Below are 18636 nucleotides of genomic sequence, written 5' to 3'. Positions count from 1 at the left end.
AGGCTGATGAAGTCTCTGGTTTATGTGGCCCTTTCTGTCTCTTGGGCTAATACTTTCCTTGTGTCTTTGGTGTTCTTCATTCTCCTTTACTCCAGGTGGGTTGGGGCCAATTGATGCATCTTAGATGGCTGCTCACTAGCTTTCAAGACCCCAGACACCACTCACCAAATTGGGATACAGAACATTTTCTTAATAAACTTTGTTATGCCAGTTGACCTAGATGTCCCCTTAAACCATGGTCCCCAGACCCCCACCTCTGCTACTCTGTCCCTTGAAGTGTTTGTTTGTATTCAGGAAGCTTCTTAGCTTTGGTTTAGTCCAGTTGTGCTGACTTTCCTGTTATATTTTGTATTCTTTTTGAAAGAGGTATCTACCTAGATTTATAACACATTTCTATCCTTTGTTTAATATGTAGGAAATCTTAAATTTGGATATTTTGTCATTGCATATCAAAAAAAGTAAGAATTAGTAACTCACTGGAAGATACATAAGATACTAGAAGGTCATTTTCACTGTTATCGTTGCTCATTATTATTTATTTATAATGAAAGCCAGAGTCCTGAAGTAGTGCTCTTAGAGCCTATTTCTTTTCATGGTGGCCAGAACATAAGGGTTTTCTTATATTCAGCTATTTATATTTGTGCTGATCAACTAATGATTAAATTTCTCCCCTGTGTAGGCAGAGAACAAGCAGATTTCCTTGGAAAAGCAACTGCAGGTCCTGCGGGAAACTGACCACATGCTTCAAGTCTTGCAGGAGAGCTTAGCAGAGCTGGATAAGCAGCTCACCACATACTTGACCGATAGGATAGATGCCTTCCAAGTTCCACAGGAAGCACAGGTATTGCCAGGGATTTGAGGGCTTTTGCACCATAAAGGGAGTAGGTAATGGCTTTTTCAACTTCAGGCAAGCCTATCCTGTCATCCAAAGCTAGAGTTAGTGAGAAGTATTTTCCTTATTTATCGGGCAGTGTATGGGTTTTGGAGTTCTCTTGCACTCTCTGTGAGACGCTGGCAAATAGCCTAAATCTCTAAATTATAGTTTCTTTATCTATGAAAGTGGAACAGTTTTTTTCCTTATAGATAAGTTGCTAGCATTAGAAATGACATTCGCAAAGACCTTAGAATGTGCATTGTACACAGTAGGCCTGCAATACGGTGTGCCCCTTATTATTATGCTGTGAACCTATTAAAGCTTTAAAAAAAAAGTCAGTTGTCGTTGAGTCGATTCCATCTCATGGGAATGCCATGTGTGTGAGAGTAGAACTGTGTGTGTTCCACTGGGTTTTCAGTGACTGATTTTTCAGAAGTAGATTATCAGGCCTTTCTTCCAAGGCAACTTTGGGCAGACTCATACCTTCAGACTTTGGGTTAATAGCTAAGCACGTTAACCATTTGCACCAGCCAGGGACTGTGTTAAAGCTTATTGTTACTAGTTGTCATTGAGTTGGCTCCGGCTCATGGTGATCTCATGTATAACAGAAGGAAACATTGCCTGGTCCTGTGCCATTTCCACAGTCTTTGATATGTTTGAGCCCATTGTTGAGCCTATTGTGTCAATCCATCCCCATGACGTTTTCTCTCATTTTCACTGACCCTCCAGTTTCCCAAACATGATGTCCTTTTCTAGCAACTGGACTCTCCTGATGAAATGCCTTAGATCGGATTTGGAATATTTAAATTATTGTATGATTATATGGAACTTTTGTTTCATTTCTTCTAATACATTTTTGAAAGACATTCTCTCCTCTTTCTAATATCTTTGTCAGAAAATCCAAGCAGAGATATCAGCCCACGAGCTAACTCTAGAAGAGTTGAGAAGAAACATGCGTCCTCAGCCCTCGACCTCCCCAGATGGCAGGACTACAAGAGGAGGCTCTCAGATGGATGTGCTACAGGTGAAGAGGCAGAGCAGCTGCCTTGTACTTTTCAATATGTAGGGGATGAAAAGAAACGTAGAAAGAGTTGATTACTTGGGTGCCTTTGGTATTTGTTATGATGTAAACAGTAGGATGGGAGTAATGTGTTAAGGGCACATTGTACCCGAGGGCACAGAAACAAATAGCTGCATGAGTAGAAAAATATCAAATCTGATTTTTATTGTTGAGTTGAGAAGAGAGAAATAGAGAGAGAAACAGCATTCTAGATTTAGTAGTTAGTTTTATACGTTGTTGTTGGGTGCCATCAAGTCGATTCCAGCTCATAGCGAACCTATAGGACAGAGTAGAATTGCTCCATAGGGTTTTCTTGGCTGTGATCTCTCTCTTTTTTAAATTTTATTTATTTTGTTGTTGTTGTTGAGAATATACACAGCAAAATATGCACCAATTCAGCAGTTTCTACATGTACCATATAGTGTCATTGATTACATTCTTCGAGTTGTGAAACCGTTCCTGCCCTCCTTTTCTGAGTTGTACTTCCCCCATTAACATAAGTTCACTGCCTCCTAAGGTTCCTATCTAACCTTTCAAGTTACTGTTATCACTTTGATTCCATATAGATAGTTCTTCAAAGAGTGTAATGCTCAAGGCAGACATTCTTTACTAATTAAGCTAAACTACTGTTTAGTTTTAAGAAGACTTCAGGGGATATTTTTGGTTTCCGGTTTAAAGATTATCTCAGGGCAGTAGTTTCAGGGGTTTATCTAACCTCCATACCTCCAGAACGTCTAGATTCCATGAGAATTTGCAATTATATTTTGCATTTCTCCCCTTTTATCAAGATTCTTCTGTAGAATTTTGATCAAAATGTTCAGTAATGGTAGCTAGGCACTAACTGTTTCTGGTCCCATGGCAGAGGATGCAGTTGTTCATGGAGGTAATTAGTTATACATTCCATATTCTCATTCTTTTCCTGACCCTCCTTCTTCCTCTCTTGCTCCAGGTGAATGGAGACCAACTGTTGTGCCTTGGATGGCCACCAGGCATTAGGCAATGAACTAGGAGGTAGAACACAAGTACTAAATATGTTATTAGGCCAATTAACTGGGATGTCCCATAAAACTATGATCCTAAACCTCCAAACCAAGGAACCAAATCCCATGAGGTGTTTAGTTGTACATAAGCAGCCTCAGTATCTTCTCTTTCTTTTCCTTATTATTATTTTTTAAAAATAATATTTTATTGTGTTCTAGGTGAAAGTTTACACAGCAAATTAGGTTCCCCTTTAACAGTTTATACAAATTGTTCCATGCCATTGGTTACAATTTTTACATTGTGTCCGCATTCTCATTATTTCCATTCTGTTTGTTCTGTCTCATTGATCTAGCTTCCCTTCCCCTTCTTGCTGTCTCGTCTTTGCTTTTGGGTTACTTTTGACTGTTTGGGCTCATGTAGTTAATTGTTTAAGGGAGCACATTACTTATGAGTGATAGTATTTATTTTATAAGCCAATCTATTGTTTGGCTGAAATAGCTTCAATTATAAGTTCAAAGGGTACCTTAGGGCTATAGTTTCCGGGTTCTTCTAGTCTATATCAGTCCAGTAGATCTGGCCTTTTTTAGGAATTTGGGTTTTGTTCTACATTTTTCTCCTATTGGGACCTTCTATTTTGTCCCTGGTCGGAATGGTAGGTAGTGGTAGCCAGACGCCATCTAGCTCTTCTGGTCTCAGGCTTGAAAAGGTTGTGGTTTGTGTTTGTCATGGATTGAATTGTGTCCCTTACAAATATGTGTCAACTTGGCTAGATTACGTTTCCCAGTATTGTGTGATTATTCACCATTTTGTGATCTGATGTGATTTTCCTATGTATTGTAAATCCTACCTCTATGACGTTAATGAGGCAGGACTGGAGGCAGTTGTATTAATGAGGAAGGACTCAGTCTACAAAATTAGATTGTATTTTAAGTCAATCTCTTTTGAGATATAAAAGCGAGAAGCGAGCAGAGAGATGGGGGACCTCATACCACCAAGAAACAACAGCCAGGAGAATAGAGCATCCTTTGAATCCTGGGTCCTTGAACTGAGAAGCACCTCAGCTGGGGAAGATTGATGACAAGGACCTTCCCCCAGAGCTGACAGAGAGAAAGCCTTCACCTAGAGCTGGCACCCTGAATTCAGGCTTCTAGCCTCCTAGACTGTGAAAGAATAAATTTCTCTTTATTAAAGCCATCCACTTTTGGTATTCCTGTTATAGCAGCACTAGATAACTAAGACAGTGTTACTCTTTGTTGTTGTTGTAAATATATCTTATCACACAACTTCTGCCAATTCAACTTTTTACAGTTGTACAATTTATCTATACAGTAATCAGCTGTGCAACCTACCCTTAATCAATGCGATATTTGCATTACTTTTAACCTCCCTTTTTCCCCTCCTTCCTGCCCCTGGTAACCACTAATAAACTTTGGTCTCTGTACATTTGCCTTTTTATGTAAGTGAGGTCATACAATATTTATCCTTTTGTGATTGACTGATTTCGTTCAGTATTCCATTGTATGTATGTACCACGTTTTGTTTATCCAGTCATCTCTTGATGGCTATTTAGGTTGTTTTTACCTTTTGGCTATTGTGAATAGTGCTGCAAGGCACATTGGTGTACAAGTCTCTGTTTGAGTGTCTGCTTTCAAGTCTTTTGGGTATATACCTAGGAGTGGAATTGCTGCATCATGTTGTAGTTCTATTTTTAATTTTTTTAAGAACTGCCACACTGCTTACCGCAATACCTGTATCAAGGCTAAGGGTTCCAGTTTCCCCACATCTTTGCCAACATATTTTCTGTTTTTTTTTTTTTAAATCTTAGCATCCTAGTGGGAGTGAAATGGCATCTCATTGTGGTTTCTATTTTTATCTCTCTTGATGGGTAATGATGCTGAGCTTCTTTTCTTGTGTTTGCTGGCCATTTGAATGTCCTCTTTGGTGAAATGTCTATTTGAGTCCTTTGCCCACTTTATGATTGGGTAATTTGTCGTTAAGTTGTCAGAATTTTATACATATTTTGGTTATTAGTTTTTTGTTGGATATATGGTTTCCGAAGATACTCTCCCAATTGGTAGCTTGTCTTTTTACTTTTTTGGTAAAGTCTTTTGATGAACAAAAGTTTTTAATTTTTATGAGGTCTCATTTATGTATGTATGTATGTATGTATTTATGTATGTTTGTATGTGTGTATGTATGTCTTTTGCTGTTTGTGCTTTTGTTATTATGTTAGATAATTCCTTGTTAAAAGCTAGGCCTGACAGTGTTATCCCTGCTTTTTCTACTAAGAATTTTATGGTTTTAGTTTGCATGGTTAGATCCTTAATTCACTTTGAATTTGTTTTTGTGTATGTTGTGAGGCATGGATCCTGTTTCATTTTCCTGCATGTGGAAATCCAATTTTCCCAGTGCTGTTTATTGAAGAGGCTCCTCTTTCCCCACCAAATGGACTTAGCACTCTTGTCAAAAATCAGTGGATCATAGATGTGTGGGTTTATTTCTGGACTCTCAATTCTGTTCCATTGGTGTATGTGTCTACTGTTATACCAGTACCAGGCTGTTTTGATTACTGTAGCTGTATAGTAGTTTTAAAATCAGGAAGAGTGAGTCCTTCTACTTTGTTCTTTTTCAACATTGCTTTAGCTATTCAAGGCCTATTGCCATTTCATATAAAGTTGTGGATTGATTTTTCTATTTCTGTAAAGAAAGCTGTTGGAATTTTGATCAGGATTGTGTTGAATCTGGATAATTTTGGGCAGTAGTGACATCTTAACAGTATTAAATCTTCTAATCCATGAACATGTAATATCTTTCCGTTTTGGCTGTAATCTTTATGGAAACAGATCAGCAGATCTTTTACCTGCAGAGCTGCTGCGTGGGTTAGAACTGTCAGCCTTTCAGTTATTAGACTTTCTCTTTAATACATAGCACTTGTCAGCACTGGGGTGGCTCGTGCATTAAGCAGGCTGAACAAGCATGGAGCATAGCACCACTTAGTTCCTTAATGGTTAATGTGACAGTGACTTTCACCCTGAGCTTGGGATGAAGGTCACTTTTGAGTTCTAGGTTCCTGAGCTATGTTTTATAAACAGGTGAGAAAGTTCACAAAGTATTAATTCCAGAGATACAAGCTTAGCCTTTATTATTTGTAAGACTGTCAAGTAATTCATGGAACTGGGCTGGGTAGATTATTTAGATGATCATGTAAGCTCACCAGGATTTTTTAGGGTATTTTTTGTCATGCTACTGAATGCTTTTATTGGTGCTTTATTTTATAGTTTTTTTAGCAGGATTTGTTATAGGGATATCATCTGATGAGAGAGATTATCATTCTGATCTGAGTTGCTTATTATTATCATCTCTACCAATAGAGAAAACTTCGAGAGGTATCCACAAAATTCCAGCTCTTCCAGAAGCCTGCTAACTTTGAGCAGCGCATGCTTGACTGCAAGCGAGTGCTGGATGGGGTGAAAGCAGAACTGCACGTTCTGGACGTGAAGGATGTGGACCCCGATGTCATACAGACCCACCTGGACAAGTGCATGGTGAGGTTGTGGGTGGTTAGCATGTCCTGGGTATTTCTCAGCAGCCAAATCTGTGGCTAAGTCTAGTAGTTTTATACATGGGTTTGTTCAATGATTGTTAGTCTACAGTGTCCTAAACACAGGGATTGATTTTGGGAAAACAGGTTAAAAATAAGAAGTGGTCCTTCCCCACAAGCAACTTAGAAGAGATAGGAGAAATCCAAACCAAAGCAAACCAGTTGCTGTTGAGCCGATTCCAACTTACGGCGACCCCATGTGCGTCAGAGTAGAAGTGTGCTCCATAAGGTTTTCAATGGGTGATTTTTTGGAAGTAGATCACTATACTTTTCTTCTCAGGTGCCTCTGGGCGGACATAGACCTTCAACTTTTTGGTTAGTAGCTGAGCATTTAACCGCTTACACCACTGAGTGTAATGAGATAAGGGAACTAGAATAGACATGTATACAAGATGAGTAAGGAAAAAAACAAAACAACGAAACAAAGGAAGCTGACCTTAATCACAGTGTCAGGTCAGGAGACGGCCTCTTGCAGGAGATGACTGATGAGTTCAGCTTTAGAGGATAAATTTGAGTTAGCTAGAAGAAGCATACTCACAATGGATATCAGGAATATTACAGAGTAAAAAAAAAACCAGTCCCTAGAAAGTAAAATTTTAACTTCTGATTTATAAACTTTAAAGCTAAGATATGAAAGAATAAATTATATATAAGGCCTTATTACTATTTTATTCTTGACCTTATAATCCAGTTGAATAGAAAGTTAATGTGGCTAGGAGGACACAGTCTTCGAATTAGTGTTCTGCTTGAGAATCATGAAGAAACAAGTTGACACTCGTGTGTATTTGATTAGAACAATAGAAGTCTAGTAAGAGTTCTCTCTGTTTTTCAAAACTGCAGTTGCCACGTGTCTGTTATTTACATATTGAGGGCCATTTGATTACTCAAAAGCTGGAATGGAAGGAAGGGTGCACAAATAAATTTTTAATGTGTATGTATGAGTTGAAATCGACTCTATGGCAACGGGTTTGGTTTTTTGGTTTATATGTAAAAGGAGCCCTGGTGGTGCAGTGGTTAAAGTGCTCAACTGCTAACCACGAGGTCGGCAGTTTGAAAACACCAGTGACTCTGAGGGAGAAAGATGTGACAGTTGACTTCCATAAAGCTTTACAGCCTTGGAAACCCTATACAGTCGCTGTGAGTCAGAATTGACTCAACAGTGGTGGCTTTGAGTATTTTTTTTTTTTTTTTGGTTTATGTGTGTGTGTGTGTGTGTATATGTATGTATATATATGCATGTATTTATTGCATATATTTACTGGTGTATAATAGTAAACAAAGCAAACACTGTCCTTGACCTTGTGTAACTTTGTCGAAATCAACCAAAAAACCAAACCCACTGCTGTCACTTCACTTGTGACTCATAGCGACCCTACAGGATAGAGTAAAACAGCCCCATAGGGTTTGCAAGGCTGTAAATCTTTTCAGAAGCTGACTGATACATCTTTCTCCTGCGGAGCAGATGTTGGGTTTGAACTACCGACCTTTTAGTTAGCAGCCGAATGCTTTTTTTTTTTTAATGGTATATTCTGGGAAATGAAGATGTGCGTACCTGATACAAAGATGGGGTTGTGTATTTGCACAGGGAGTGGGAGAATTGTATTTATACGTTCTGGAGGCATGTTGATGTGGTTAAGCAGCTGAGTGCTTTAACCACTGTACCATCAGGGCTGCTAACTTAGTCTAGTGGTTTATTATAGGACATTGCCATGTAAAATGTTTCAGGTTGAGATCATGATGTATAGAGACAAGAGAACCTGGCCAGAATAAAGCTTTTTGGTCTCAAGGTACCTAGTAAAAGGATCCCTGGTGGCTCAGTGGGTAAGCATTTGACTGCTAACTGAAAGGTCGGTGATATGAACGCACCAGCTGCTCTGCAAGAGAAAGATATGGTGGTCTGTTTCCATAAAGATTACAGCCTTGGAAGCCAAAAACCAAACCCGTCGAGTGGATTCTGACTCCTAGCAACCCTATAGGACAGAGTAGAACTGTCCTGTAGGGTTTCTAAGGAGCGCCTGGTGGATTGCAACTGCTGACCTTTCGGTTAGCAGCAATAGCTCTTAACCACTATGCCACCAGGGTTTCCTGGAAGCCTTATAGGGCAGTTCTGCTTTGTCCTAGAGGATTGTTAGGAGTCAGAATCAACTCACCAGCAATGGTAGTATTAGAACAGTTCTGAATTTGACCTACAGAATTCTGATTTCTTATTGTCCTATACATCTTGATATATTTTTTAATTATATAACTAATACAAGCCTGTTGTGGTGGACTTGGTACTGCAGAGAAATATAATGAAAAAATAAATATTAATAATTTAGAGGTCCAGTAGCCAGAAATAGCTAGTGTTGGCTTTTTTTCTAGTCCTAGCATTTAGGATTTTTAAAAATACGATTTTAAACGTGGTAAACATTTCAATTTTTAGTTGTAATATTTTTCCATTTTATGAAGGAAAAATGTTTACATTATCAAGTGCTTTCATAAGTATTTAAAACAAGATTCCAGGTTTTTTTTTAAAAAAGCATTATCTCATTAGTCTATTCTTTTCTTATCTGACTTTAAAAGTATGTTATGACCTTGATTTCATTTTACTGAACAATTAATTGAACCAAATCTGAAAAAGATAATGCACTTTGATTTCATAGTTATTTCTTCATTGTCAATCTGAAATGCTTCCAGTTAGTAAATTTTCAGTCCCTGGGTGGTACAAATGGTTAACGTGCTTGGCTGCTAACTGAAAGATGGGTGCTGGCGATCTGCTTCCGTAAGATCACAGCTATCGAAAACCCTATGGGGCACAGTTCTACTCTGACACACATGGGGTCACCATGAGTCAGAATTGACTTGAGGGCAACTGGTTTAGTAAGTTTTATTACTACAGTATATATTTTGTCTTGTTTTATCTTTAAGAAACTCTATAAAACTTTGAGTGAAGTCAAGCTTGAAGTGGAGACAGTGATCAAAACAGGAAGGCACATTGTCCAGAAGCAACAAACTGATAATCCCAAAGGGATGGATGAGCAACTGACTTCTCTGAAGGTTCTCTACAATGACTTGGGTGCCCAGGTGAGGAGGATAACCCCAGTGTCCTTCTCTTTCTGTGTCTCTCTCTCTCTCGTTTGTTCATTCTCCCTGTCTCTCTCTCATTTATGTAATTTTAAAATTTCATTTTTTAGACAATGCATATTTAAATTTTATGACATTAATATGTGTTTTAAATAATTCCCATAATTTTTATAGTTTTCAATGGACACTGACATTTAATAAGTTATTCTAGGAAAACTCTGCAAGTAATAGGCTCTGTATAAACTCAAGTTATTGGTTCTTGGATTTCTAAATGTAATAGTCTACTGAGAAATGTTAAGATGTCAGGACTCTAATAAATATTAAATAACAGGATGTTCCTATTAATCTACCAGGATTTAAAATCCTTCCAAGAAACATTGACAATTTGGGCATTCTAGCAAATCCATGGAGGAGTTGTGAGGCCATTTACTGTGAGTGACTGAGTGGATTCAACAGACTAATGTCTTCTCTCATTGAGAATCTTTGCCTTGAAGCCAGGAAAGCAAAAGGATGTGTGGAACTGAAATGTTTTTGGCAATATTGAAAAATGATGTTAGGTGATGTTTTGAATCTTTTTTGGGTTATTAAATATTAGTAACTTTCAGTTGAAGTGAAATTGAAGTTTCTACGTAAGTCTGGAGGAAACTAGCTGATATTTTATCACTTTCAAATCAGTAAGAATAAACAGTTCGTATATTTTCTAGACAATTTTGACCTCATTTTTGCAAGATTATGGTTGTTGGTGTGATATATTTTGTTACATTGCATGTCTGGAACACACATCATAGCGCTTCTTTTTGATATTTTACAGCTAAAGTTATTTATTAAATATTATTTATTCATTGACTGGGCATTTATTTATTAAATATTATTATATTTATTCATTGACTGGGCATTTTGTGGATGGAATGGCATCGCTGGCTTTTCCACTCATTTTTCAATTGTGACTATGGTTTTAGTGTTGATTAATTTGTTTATTTGGCACAATTGAGACTTTACCAGGAGTTATACCAGGCAGAAAGGATATTGTGGTGAGCAAAAACATAAATTATCTCTTCTCCTTGTGAAGAGTAGTGAAAGAGAAAAACATTGATCAAGTAGTCTACACAGAGTCATGCCAGATTATAAGTGTGAAGTGTTGTAAAGGAAAGTATGGGGTGATTTAGGAGTATGTGTAACAGGGGGCTTTGGTAGAGTATGGAACTAGGAAGCCTTCCTTAAGAAGATGATGCTTGAGCTAAGATCTGAAGGATGTAACCTGGGTGAGGAACCTGGGTGAAGCCAGAGGAAAAACTTTTGAGGCTGATGGAACAGCATGTGTAAAGGCCCTGTGGTAGGAGGCGGCATGGCACCTTTGTGTAGCTAGAACAGAGAGCAAGTGTGGGGAACATGGCATTGGAGACATAGGATGAAACAAGACCCTGCCAGGGTCTTAAGATTTTAATCTCTATTTTAAGAGCAGTAAGCAGTTATGGCAAAGTATTAACTGGGAGATAACATGCTCAGATCATTCACTGCAGTTTGAAGGGTGGATTGCAGGGAGGTAAGAGTAGGTGTGGAGAGACCAGTTAGGAAGTCATTGTACTCTTGGTGAGAGATAATGATGGCTTGAACTAGGGTGGAGCAGTGGAGATGGAATGAACTGGATGGAGTTTAGACATATTTAGGAAGTGAAATCAGTAGGACTTGGTGATTGGTTATGGTGGTACAGAAGAGGGAGAGATCAAGGTTGACTTCTGGGTTTCTGACTTGCTTACCTGGTGATTGTTGTGTTATCGATGGAATAGGCACGTGGAAGGAAAGGCAGGAACATGGAGAAATCATAAGGTAGTATTGGTCATGTTGATATTTTAGGTGTCTTTGAGTTAATTGGATATATAAAGTATTCCATTATTTAGGTATGGAGAATATTTTGGGGCAGAAGATCTGAATATTATGAGTCATCTGCATAGAGGTGGCAGTTTAAAGTTTTCATTGTTGATGAGGTTGCCTAGGACAAGGGCATAGTGCAAAAAGAATACCCTGGACCAAGTATTCAGGAATTACATCATTTAGCAATAAATTTGAGGAGATGAGCTTTCAAAAGAAACTAAAATAAGAGTTGCAAGAGGTGGTAGGCAAACCAGGAGAGTGCTTACGGCCAGGAGGCCAGGGAAAGAGAGTATTTCAAGGTTGAGTGTAGTCACCTGTTTGAGTGTATTTAAAAGGTAAATATGGTGCCCATTAAAAATGTCCATAAGATCTGTTGCTGTCAAGGTCATTTATTGACCTTGGCAAAGTCAATTTACGTGGAATAGTATGAGTGGAAGCCAGAATGGCTTTAGGGGAGGTGGGGCTAAAGAAAAAAAAGTAATTTATTTTGAGTGTGAGAGACTTCAGTATGTTTAATACCTGATAGGAATAATTCAGTTGAGAGGGAAAGGTTGAATATTCAAGAAGTAGAGGAGATAAATGGCTAGGTACAAGATTTAAAACTTGCTACTGCCTAATTCAATATGCAGTACATCTTATATATTGATTGGACTGAGAAAAGTATAAACTGTTATAAATTGAACTGTAAATAATTTTCTTCATGGTATATACAAATCTTTGGTAGCATGAAATTTTGTGATAATTGCAAGCTGCCTGGGCTTGTCAAAGTCAGATAAATATCATTTGGTTATGTAACTATCTTTTAATATAATTCAATTATTTGTCTCCAATTAATTGCAATGGGGTGCTATTAATTTAGGGTTATGAATTTTAATTAAACTCTGTAGACAAAATAATTCAGTTTTAAGGACTTTAATAAAATTAATCCTTGATGTATGAAAGAGAAAAATTGAACCTTAGGGAACCAGAAAAAAAGAAATGTAATCTATGTCACTTATTAGTAAAGTTCAGTCTTTGTATCATTGTCTAAAGCTGAGAAAATTTCACCCCATCTATGATTTATCAGTTTAATACTTGATACTGCCTATACATATGTGCACGTAAAAGAACTCATTTTTTTAAATGTATTTTGTTGTGATATCCTTTATTTTTTTTAATAATTTATTGTGTTTTAGGTGTAAGTTTACATAGCAAATTAGTTTCCCATTCAACAATTCATACATAAATTGTTCCATGACAGTGGTTGCTGCTATCCCTGCAATGTGTTAGCACTCTCCTCATTTCCCCTCTGCCTTCCCTGTTTCCATCCCTCCAGTTTCCCTGGCCCTCCTTGCCTTCTCATCTTTGCTTTTGGGCAAATGTTGCCCCTTTGGTCTCCTGTAGTTGATTGTTCTAGGGAGCACATTCCTCACGGGTGTTATTGTTTATTTTATAGGCCAATCTATTATTTGGCTAAAAGGTGACCTCCGGGAGTGGCTTCAGTTCCAGATTGAAAGAATGTCTTAGGGCAATAGTCTCAGGGGTTCCTCTTGTCTCTATCAGTCCAGTAAGTCTGGTCTTTTTTATGAATTTGAGTTTTGTTTTACATTTTTCTCCAGTTCTAACCCTGGGACCTTCTATTGTGTCTCTGGTTAGAGCGGCTGGTAGTGATAGCTGGGCACCATCTAGTTCTTCTGGTCTTGGGCTAGAGGAGGCTGAGGTTCACGTGGGCCATTAGTCTTGTGGACTCATTGCTTCCTTGAGTCTTTCATTTCCTTCACTCTCCTTTGCTCCAGATGGAAGGACCAATAGTTGTATCTTGGATGGCCGCTCACAAGATTTTAAAACCCCAGACACTACTCGCCAAACTAGGATGTAGAACATTATTTATTATCTTTATGAACTATGTTATGCCAGTTGACCTAGATGTCCCCCAAGACTATGGATCTTAGCCTTCAGCTCAGTCCCACAAGGTGTTTGGATATGTCTCAGAAGTTTCCATAACTGTGCCCCCATGTGCTCTATTATATATATGAATCTATATGCAGCACATACAAATATGTATATTCAGATGCCCGCAGCTCTACTTATATATGCACATGCATGTACTCCCATACCCCCTCCCACGCCTATATAGCATACATATGTACCTATGTAACCACTCACAAATTTTTGGTTATTACCGTTGTTACAGAATTGTATGTTATAGCATTTACTGTAGTTGTCCTTTATTGTTGTGTATGACTCAACGTCTTCATTTACCTTTGTTATATTGTGCTTACTTCCTCCATATTGTATATTACCTTTCCCTTCACCAGAATTAATACGTGTCTACTCTCTAGTAAATGATTCTCCCTCCCTCCCCCTCCCATCCCTGGTAACCATCAAAGAGTGTTGCTTTCTGTGTGTGAACCTATTCTTCACTTTTTATAAAAGTGGTATCATACAATATTTGTCCTTTTGTGATTGACTTATTTCATTCACTCACTCAGCATCATGATGTCCTCCAGGTTCATCCACGTTATAAGATGTTTCGCTGACTCATTTACTATTCTTTATCGTTGTGCAGCATTCCATTGTGTGCATGTACCACAGTTTGTTTATCCATTCATCCATTGATGGACGCTTAGATTGTTTCCGTCTTTTTGCTATTGTGACTAATGCTGCAGTGAACATGGGTGTGCATATGTCTGTTCGTGTCACTGCTCTGACCTCTCTAGGATATATACCTAGGAGTGGGATTGCTGGATCATGTGGTATTTCTGTTTCTAGCGTTTTGAGGAAGCACCATACCATTTTCCATAGTGGTTGTTGTGATATCTTTCACAGTGTATCTCAGGTTTGCATTGTGAATGGTTGGTAGTTTGAGTGGCATCCTCATGTGATGTAAAGAGCCTGGCCATGCACAATCCATGGCTGGGCCGCTCTGGCCATGGCCTTAACCTCTAGGCTTCGTTGTGTTGATCCATGAAGTAGAAAGAATAGTGCCTCACAGAGCTGTGTAGGTTTCATTGCATTACATTTATAAAATTCCTTGACACTATATGGGAAATGTATTAAGAGTTTGATAAAGGTTAGATCAGTTCACTTTTTTCTTCTGTCAATAACAATAAGAAAAACATAATAATAAAGGTTTATGTTTTATAATCATTTACTATATCTTAAGTGGCTAATTGTAAAACGTGTAATTGTGAAAATAGTACTGTTTCTATCTTAGGTTGCTAGAAAATAGTGTGTGGGTGAGTATTTTAAAGAATCCTTCATTGAAAAGATTGTAAGGCATCTTCTATTTAAAATAATAACAGATACTGTTTACTGATCATTTAACTTTGTTTCAAGGACTGGGCCAAGACATTTGTATGTATATTTTTCTTATTTAATACTCAGAACAAACTTTTAAGGGCAATACCTTTACCAAGGTCACTAGTTGTTGTTGTTAGGTGCCGTTGCGTCAGTTCTGACTCATAGAGACCCTGTGTACAGCTGAACGAAATACTGCCTGGTCCTGCACCGTCCTCATGATTGTTGCTATGCTTGAGCCCATTGTTGCAGCCACTGTGTCAATCCATCTCGTTGATGGTCTTCCTCTTTTTTGACTGACCATCTATTCTACCAAGCATGCTGTCTTTCTCCAGGGAGAAAGTGTCACTTAGAGGAAGGTCATGTAGAGAAAATAACTGGTAGAGCTAAGGTTAAAAGCTAGTATTGCCTGATGTTTAACTGCTACAGTATATTGCAAAAATGCAAGAGTGGAGTAATTCTAAGGTGCCAGAGATAAAAGTTATTATGTATGTTGTGGTTGTTGTTGGGTGCCATTGAGTTGATTTTCCATTCGCAGCAATCCCTGATGACAGAATAGAGCTGCCTCATAGGGTTAAATCTGCTGTAATCTTTAAGGGAGCGGATGGCCAAGTCTTTATCCTGTGGAGCTGCTGGGTGGGTTTGAACTGCCAACCTTTCAGTTAGCAGCTGAGTGCTTAACAGTTGTGCCCTCCCACCCCCCGGGGCTTCTTTATCGTGTATATATTGGAGGTTAAATATGAAACAGTTTGGGTCTTTAGCTAATATTCTGATTCATTCCCATTCATGTCCCACCCCCTTACTCTCACTCTCTCTCCTTTTCAGGTTACAGAGGGTAAACAAGATCTGGAAAGAGCATCACAGTTGGCCCGGAAGATGAAGAAAGAGTCTGCTTCTCTCTCTGACTGGCTTTCTGTTACAGAAGCTGAGCTGGTACAGAAATCCACTTCAGAAGGTTTGCTTTGTGACTTGGATACAGAAATTTCCTGGGCTAAAGTAAGTTACAGTTCTGGTGAACCACCAACATTGTGCCAGTGTTACCTGTGGCATTTCTTCAAGGCAATCTGGGTAGATGTCATTTCCCTCCATTTCATATTAAATGTAGGCTTTTCTTTTTTCCATTTTCCTTTGTAACCCTAAGAAAGAAGAATTTTTTTTTTAAAACAACCATTTTAGCAAGATATTTTATCTTGATTCCAAAAGTGTTAAATTCACGTAGATAATCAAGGCCTTTATAGAGGTTATGCCTATGTGGTACTCGAAAACATTACAATTACTGCCTTCAAATCAATAACTTTTTTTAAAAAAAACTTCATCCCAAGAGTTAGTGTGTGAAGTACAGTTTAACCCATGGAAATTTGTCTGAAAAAATTGAACTGTGTAGAAAGCCATTATCCCACTATTTTCCATCTGTTGGAAATCTGAACCGCACGTTGCCTGGGATAAAAGAGAAAGCCGTGTTTCCTCTCCCACGTGAGTGTCACAGCAGTACAAAGGTATCCTTCGCTAGGCAACAGTGGTCTGCAGACAATCATTAAGCCTTTTCTTTTCTTCTTCTGAGAGCACAGTCATCTGCATGTAGTCATTGTCAGATGTAAGAAGAAAAATGGGGTTTGGTTAACTATTTATTTATGTTTGTTGAGAATATATACAGCAGAATATACACCAGTTAAACAATTTCTGCAGGTACAATGAGTGACATTGATTACATTCTTGGAGCTGTACAGCCGTTCTCACCCTCCTTTTCTGAGTTGTTCCTCCACTGTTAACGTAAACTCACCACCTTCTAAGTTTCCTGTCTGATCTTTCTAGTTGCTGTTGTCAGTCTGATCCGATGTAGATAGATCTTAAAAGAGCACAATGCTCAAGGCAGGCATTCTTTATTAGTTAAGCTAAAGTATTGTTTGGTTTAAAGAAGATTTCAGGGATATTTTTGTTTTAAGATTTAAAGATTATCTCAGGGCAGTAGTTCCAGGGGTTCATCCAGTCTTCACGGCTCTAGAAAGTCTGGAGTCCGTGAGAATTTGCAATCCTGTTCTGCATTTCCCCTCTTTTTTTAATCACGATTCTTCTATAGAATCTTTGATCAAAATGTTCGGTAACGGTAGCTGGACACCATCAGTTCTTCTGGTCTCATGGCAAAGGAGATATTTGTTCATGGAGGCAATTAGCCACACATTCCATTTCCTCCTCGTATTCCTGACTCTGCTTCTTCCTCTGTTGCTCCAGGTGAATAGAGACTAATTGTTGTACCCTGAATGTCTGCTTGCAAACTTTTAATACCACAGGCACTATGAAACAAACTAGGAGGTAGAACAGAAGCACTGAACCCATTATTAAGCCAATTAACAGGGATGTCCCATGAAACCATGACCCTAAACCTCCAAAATAAGGAACCAAGTCCCATAAAATATTTGGTGGTACATAAGCAGCCTCAGCGGCTACTCTTTTCGTTGTTGTTGTTTTCAGTGTATCTGTCACACAGGGGTTTGATTAATTTTTTTGTGAACATCTTATTGTAGTTTGGGTGAAAGTTTACAGAACAAATTAGTTTCCCATTTAACGGTTTATACACATTTTGTTTCATGACATTAGTTGCAATCCCCTTAACGTGATAGCACTCTACCCACTTTCTTCCTGAGCACCCCATTTCCATTTGCCCAGCTTTCCTGCCCCTTTCTGCCTTCTGAACTTTGTTTTTGGGCAGATGCCGCCCTTTTGGTCTCCTGTGATTGATGGATATATCCATTTTAAAGTTTTACACATATTATGAAGCTGTCCTTCAGAAATGTTGTACCCACCAGCTTTGCGAACGAGAATTGCCACTTAGTTGTTTTAACCACGGCTTTGACAATGGTAGGCAAATATGTTTTGGTTATATAATTAGAACATTTTGCATACATTTATAGGCCAGTGTAGTTCTCTTTTTATAACTGCCTTTTCCTATTGTTCTGCCCATTTTTCTGTCACCAGTTCAGTCTTTTAATTTTAGAGCTGTTTTTCAGTTACAATTATTAATGCTTAGTGTGTTACATATTGTTGTAAATCTTTTTTTGCTACTGTAAGTTCTTTTCTGTTCTATATTTTTTGTAAGCACTGTTACTGTATATTTTTTGAAGAATAAAATCCATCTTTTTCTTCATTATTTCTGCCTTTAGTGCTTGGAAAAGCCAAGTGTGCTCCAAGATTACATAATTATTTACTTATATTTTCTTCTAGTCTTTATATTTTCATCTTTTTTACCTTTAATGCTTTAATCCTTCTGGGATTAATTTTCGTGTTTGTCATGAGGTAAGGCTCTAACCTTTTTTTCCAAATAGTTAACCAGTTATCTCAGCATTGTTTATTGAGTAATCGGTCCTTACCCCACTGTTTTGACATGTGAAATCCATATATTCTTATTTACCTTTTGCTTTCCTTTGGTTTCTTTTACACTGATCTGACCTTCTTAAATGTACCAGTTCGTCAACTGTTTGTTCAATGTAACTTTACAATGCATTTTAACATGTAGTTAATGGGTTCTGTGTTTTTACACTTCTTTTTTAATACACACTTTTATATGAGCTTTCTCAAGTTCTTAAAAAAATTCTGTTGGAAATTTTTATTTGAATTGCCTTAAATTTATAGATTTGTTTTGAGGGGAATTGACACCTTTATTATATCAAGTCTTTTTAGTCATATGGTATGTTTTTTATTTCCCCCAAATTCTTTTACATCCTTACTTAATGTTTTGTTTTTTTTCTTCAAGAATGTTGTGTAGATATGCGATGAAATTTATTCTTACATGTTTATTTTGTTTTTATTGCTATATGAGGAGTGTTTTTGTTTATTTTCTTTTTTTTGCCAATTCCTTATATCTAGTACGTAGATGACATTGATTTTTGTATATTTAATTTTAATGAACCA

At 37.8% G+C, this 18636-nt stretch overlaps 1 protein-coding gene across 11 annotated transcripts in view; it reads left to right on the top strand.

Moving 5' to 3' along the window:
* Positions 1–18636, top strand: part of UTRN (utrophin) — a 627344-nt gene that overhangs the window by 242698 nt on the left and 366010 nt on the right. For all 11 annotated transcript variants that reach the window (XM_023729352.1, XM_023729345.1, XM_004368852.2 and 8 more), the window contains 5 exons: positions 680–841; positions 1770–1898; positions 6287–6460; positions 9424–9579; positions 15556–15726. In XM_023729352.1, the coding sequence (XP_023585120.1) occupies positions 680–841; positions 1770–1898; positions 6287–6460; positions 9424–9579; positions 15556–15726 (792 nt within the window). The remainder of the gene's footprint in view (positions 1–679; positions 842–1769; positions 1899–6286; positions 6461–9423; positions 9580–15555; positions 15727–18636) is intronic.

Source organism: Trichechus manatus, unplaced genomic scaffold (assembly GCF_000243295.1).
Source record: "Trichechus manatus latirostris isolate Lorelei unplaced genomic scaffold, TriManLat1.0 scaffold00002, whole genome shotgun sequence".
Lineage (NCBI taxonomy): Eukaryota > Metazoa > Chordata > Mammalia > Sirenia > Trichechidae > Trichechus > Trichechus manatus.
This window is presented reverse-complemented; position numbering and strand designations above follow the sequence as displayed.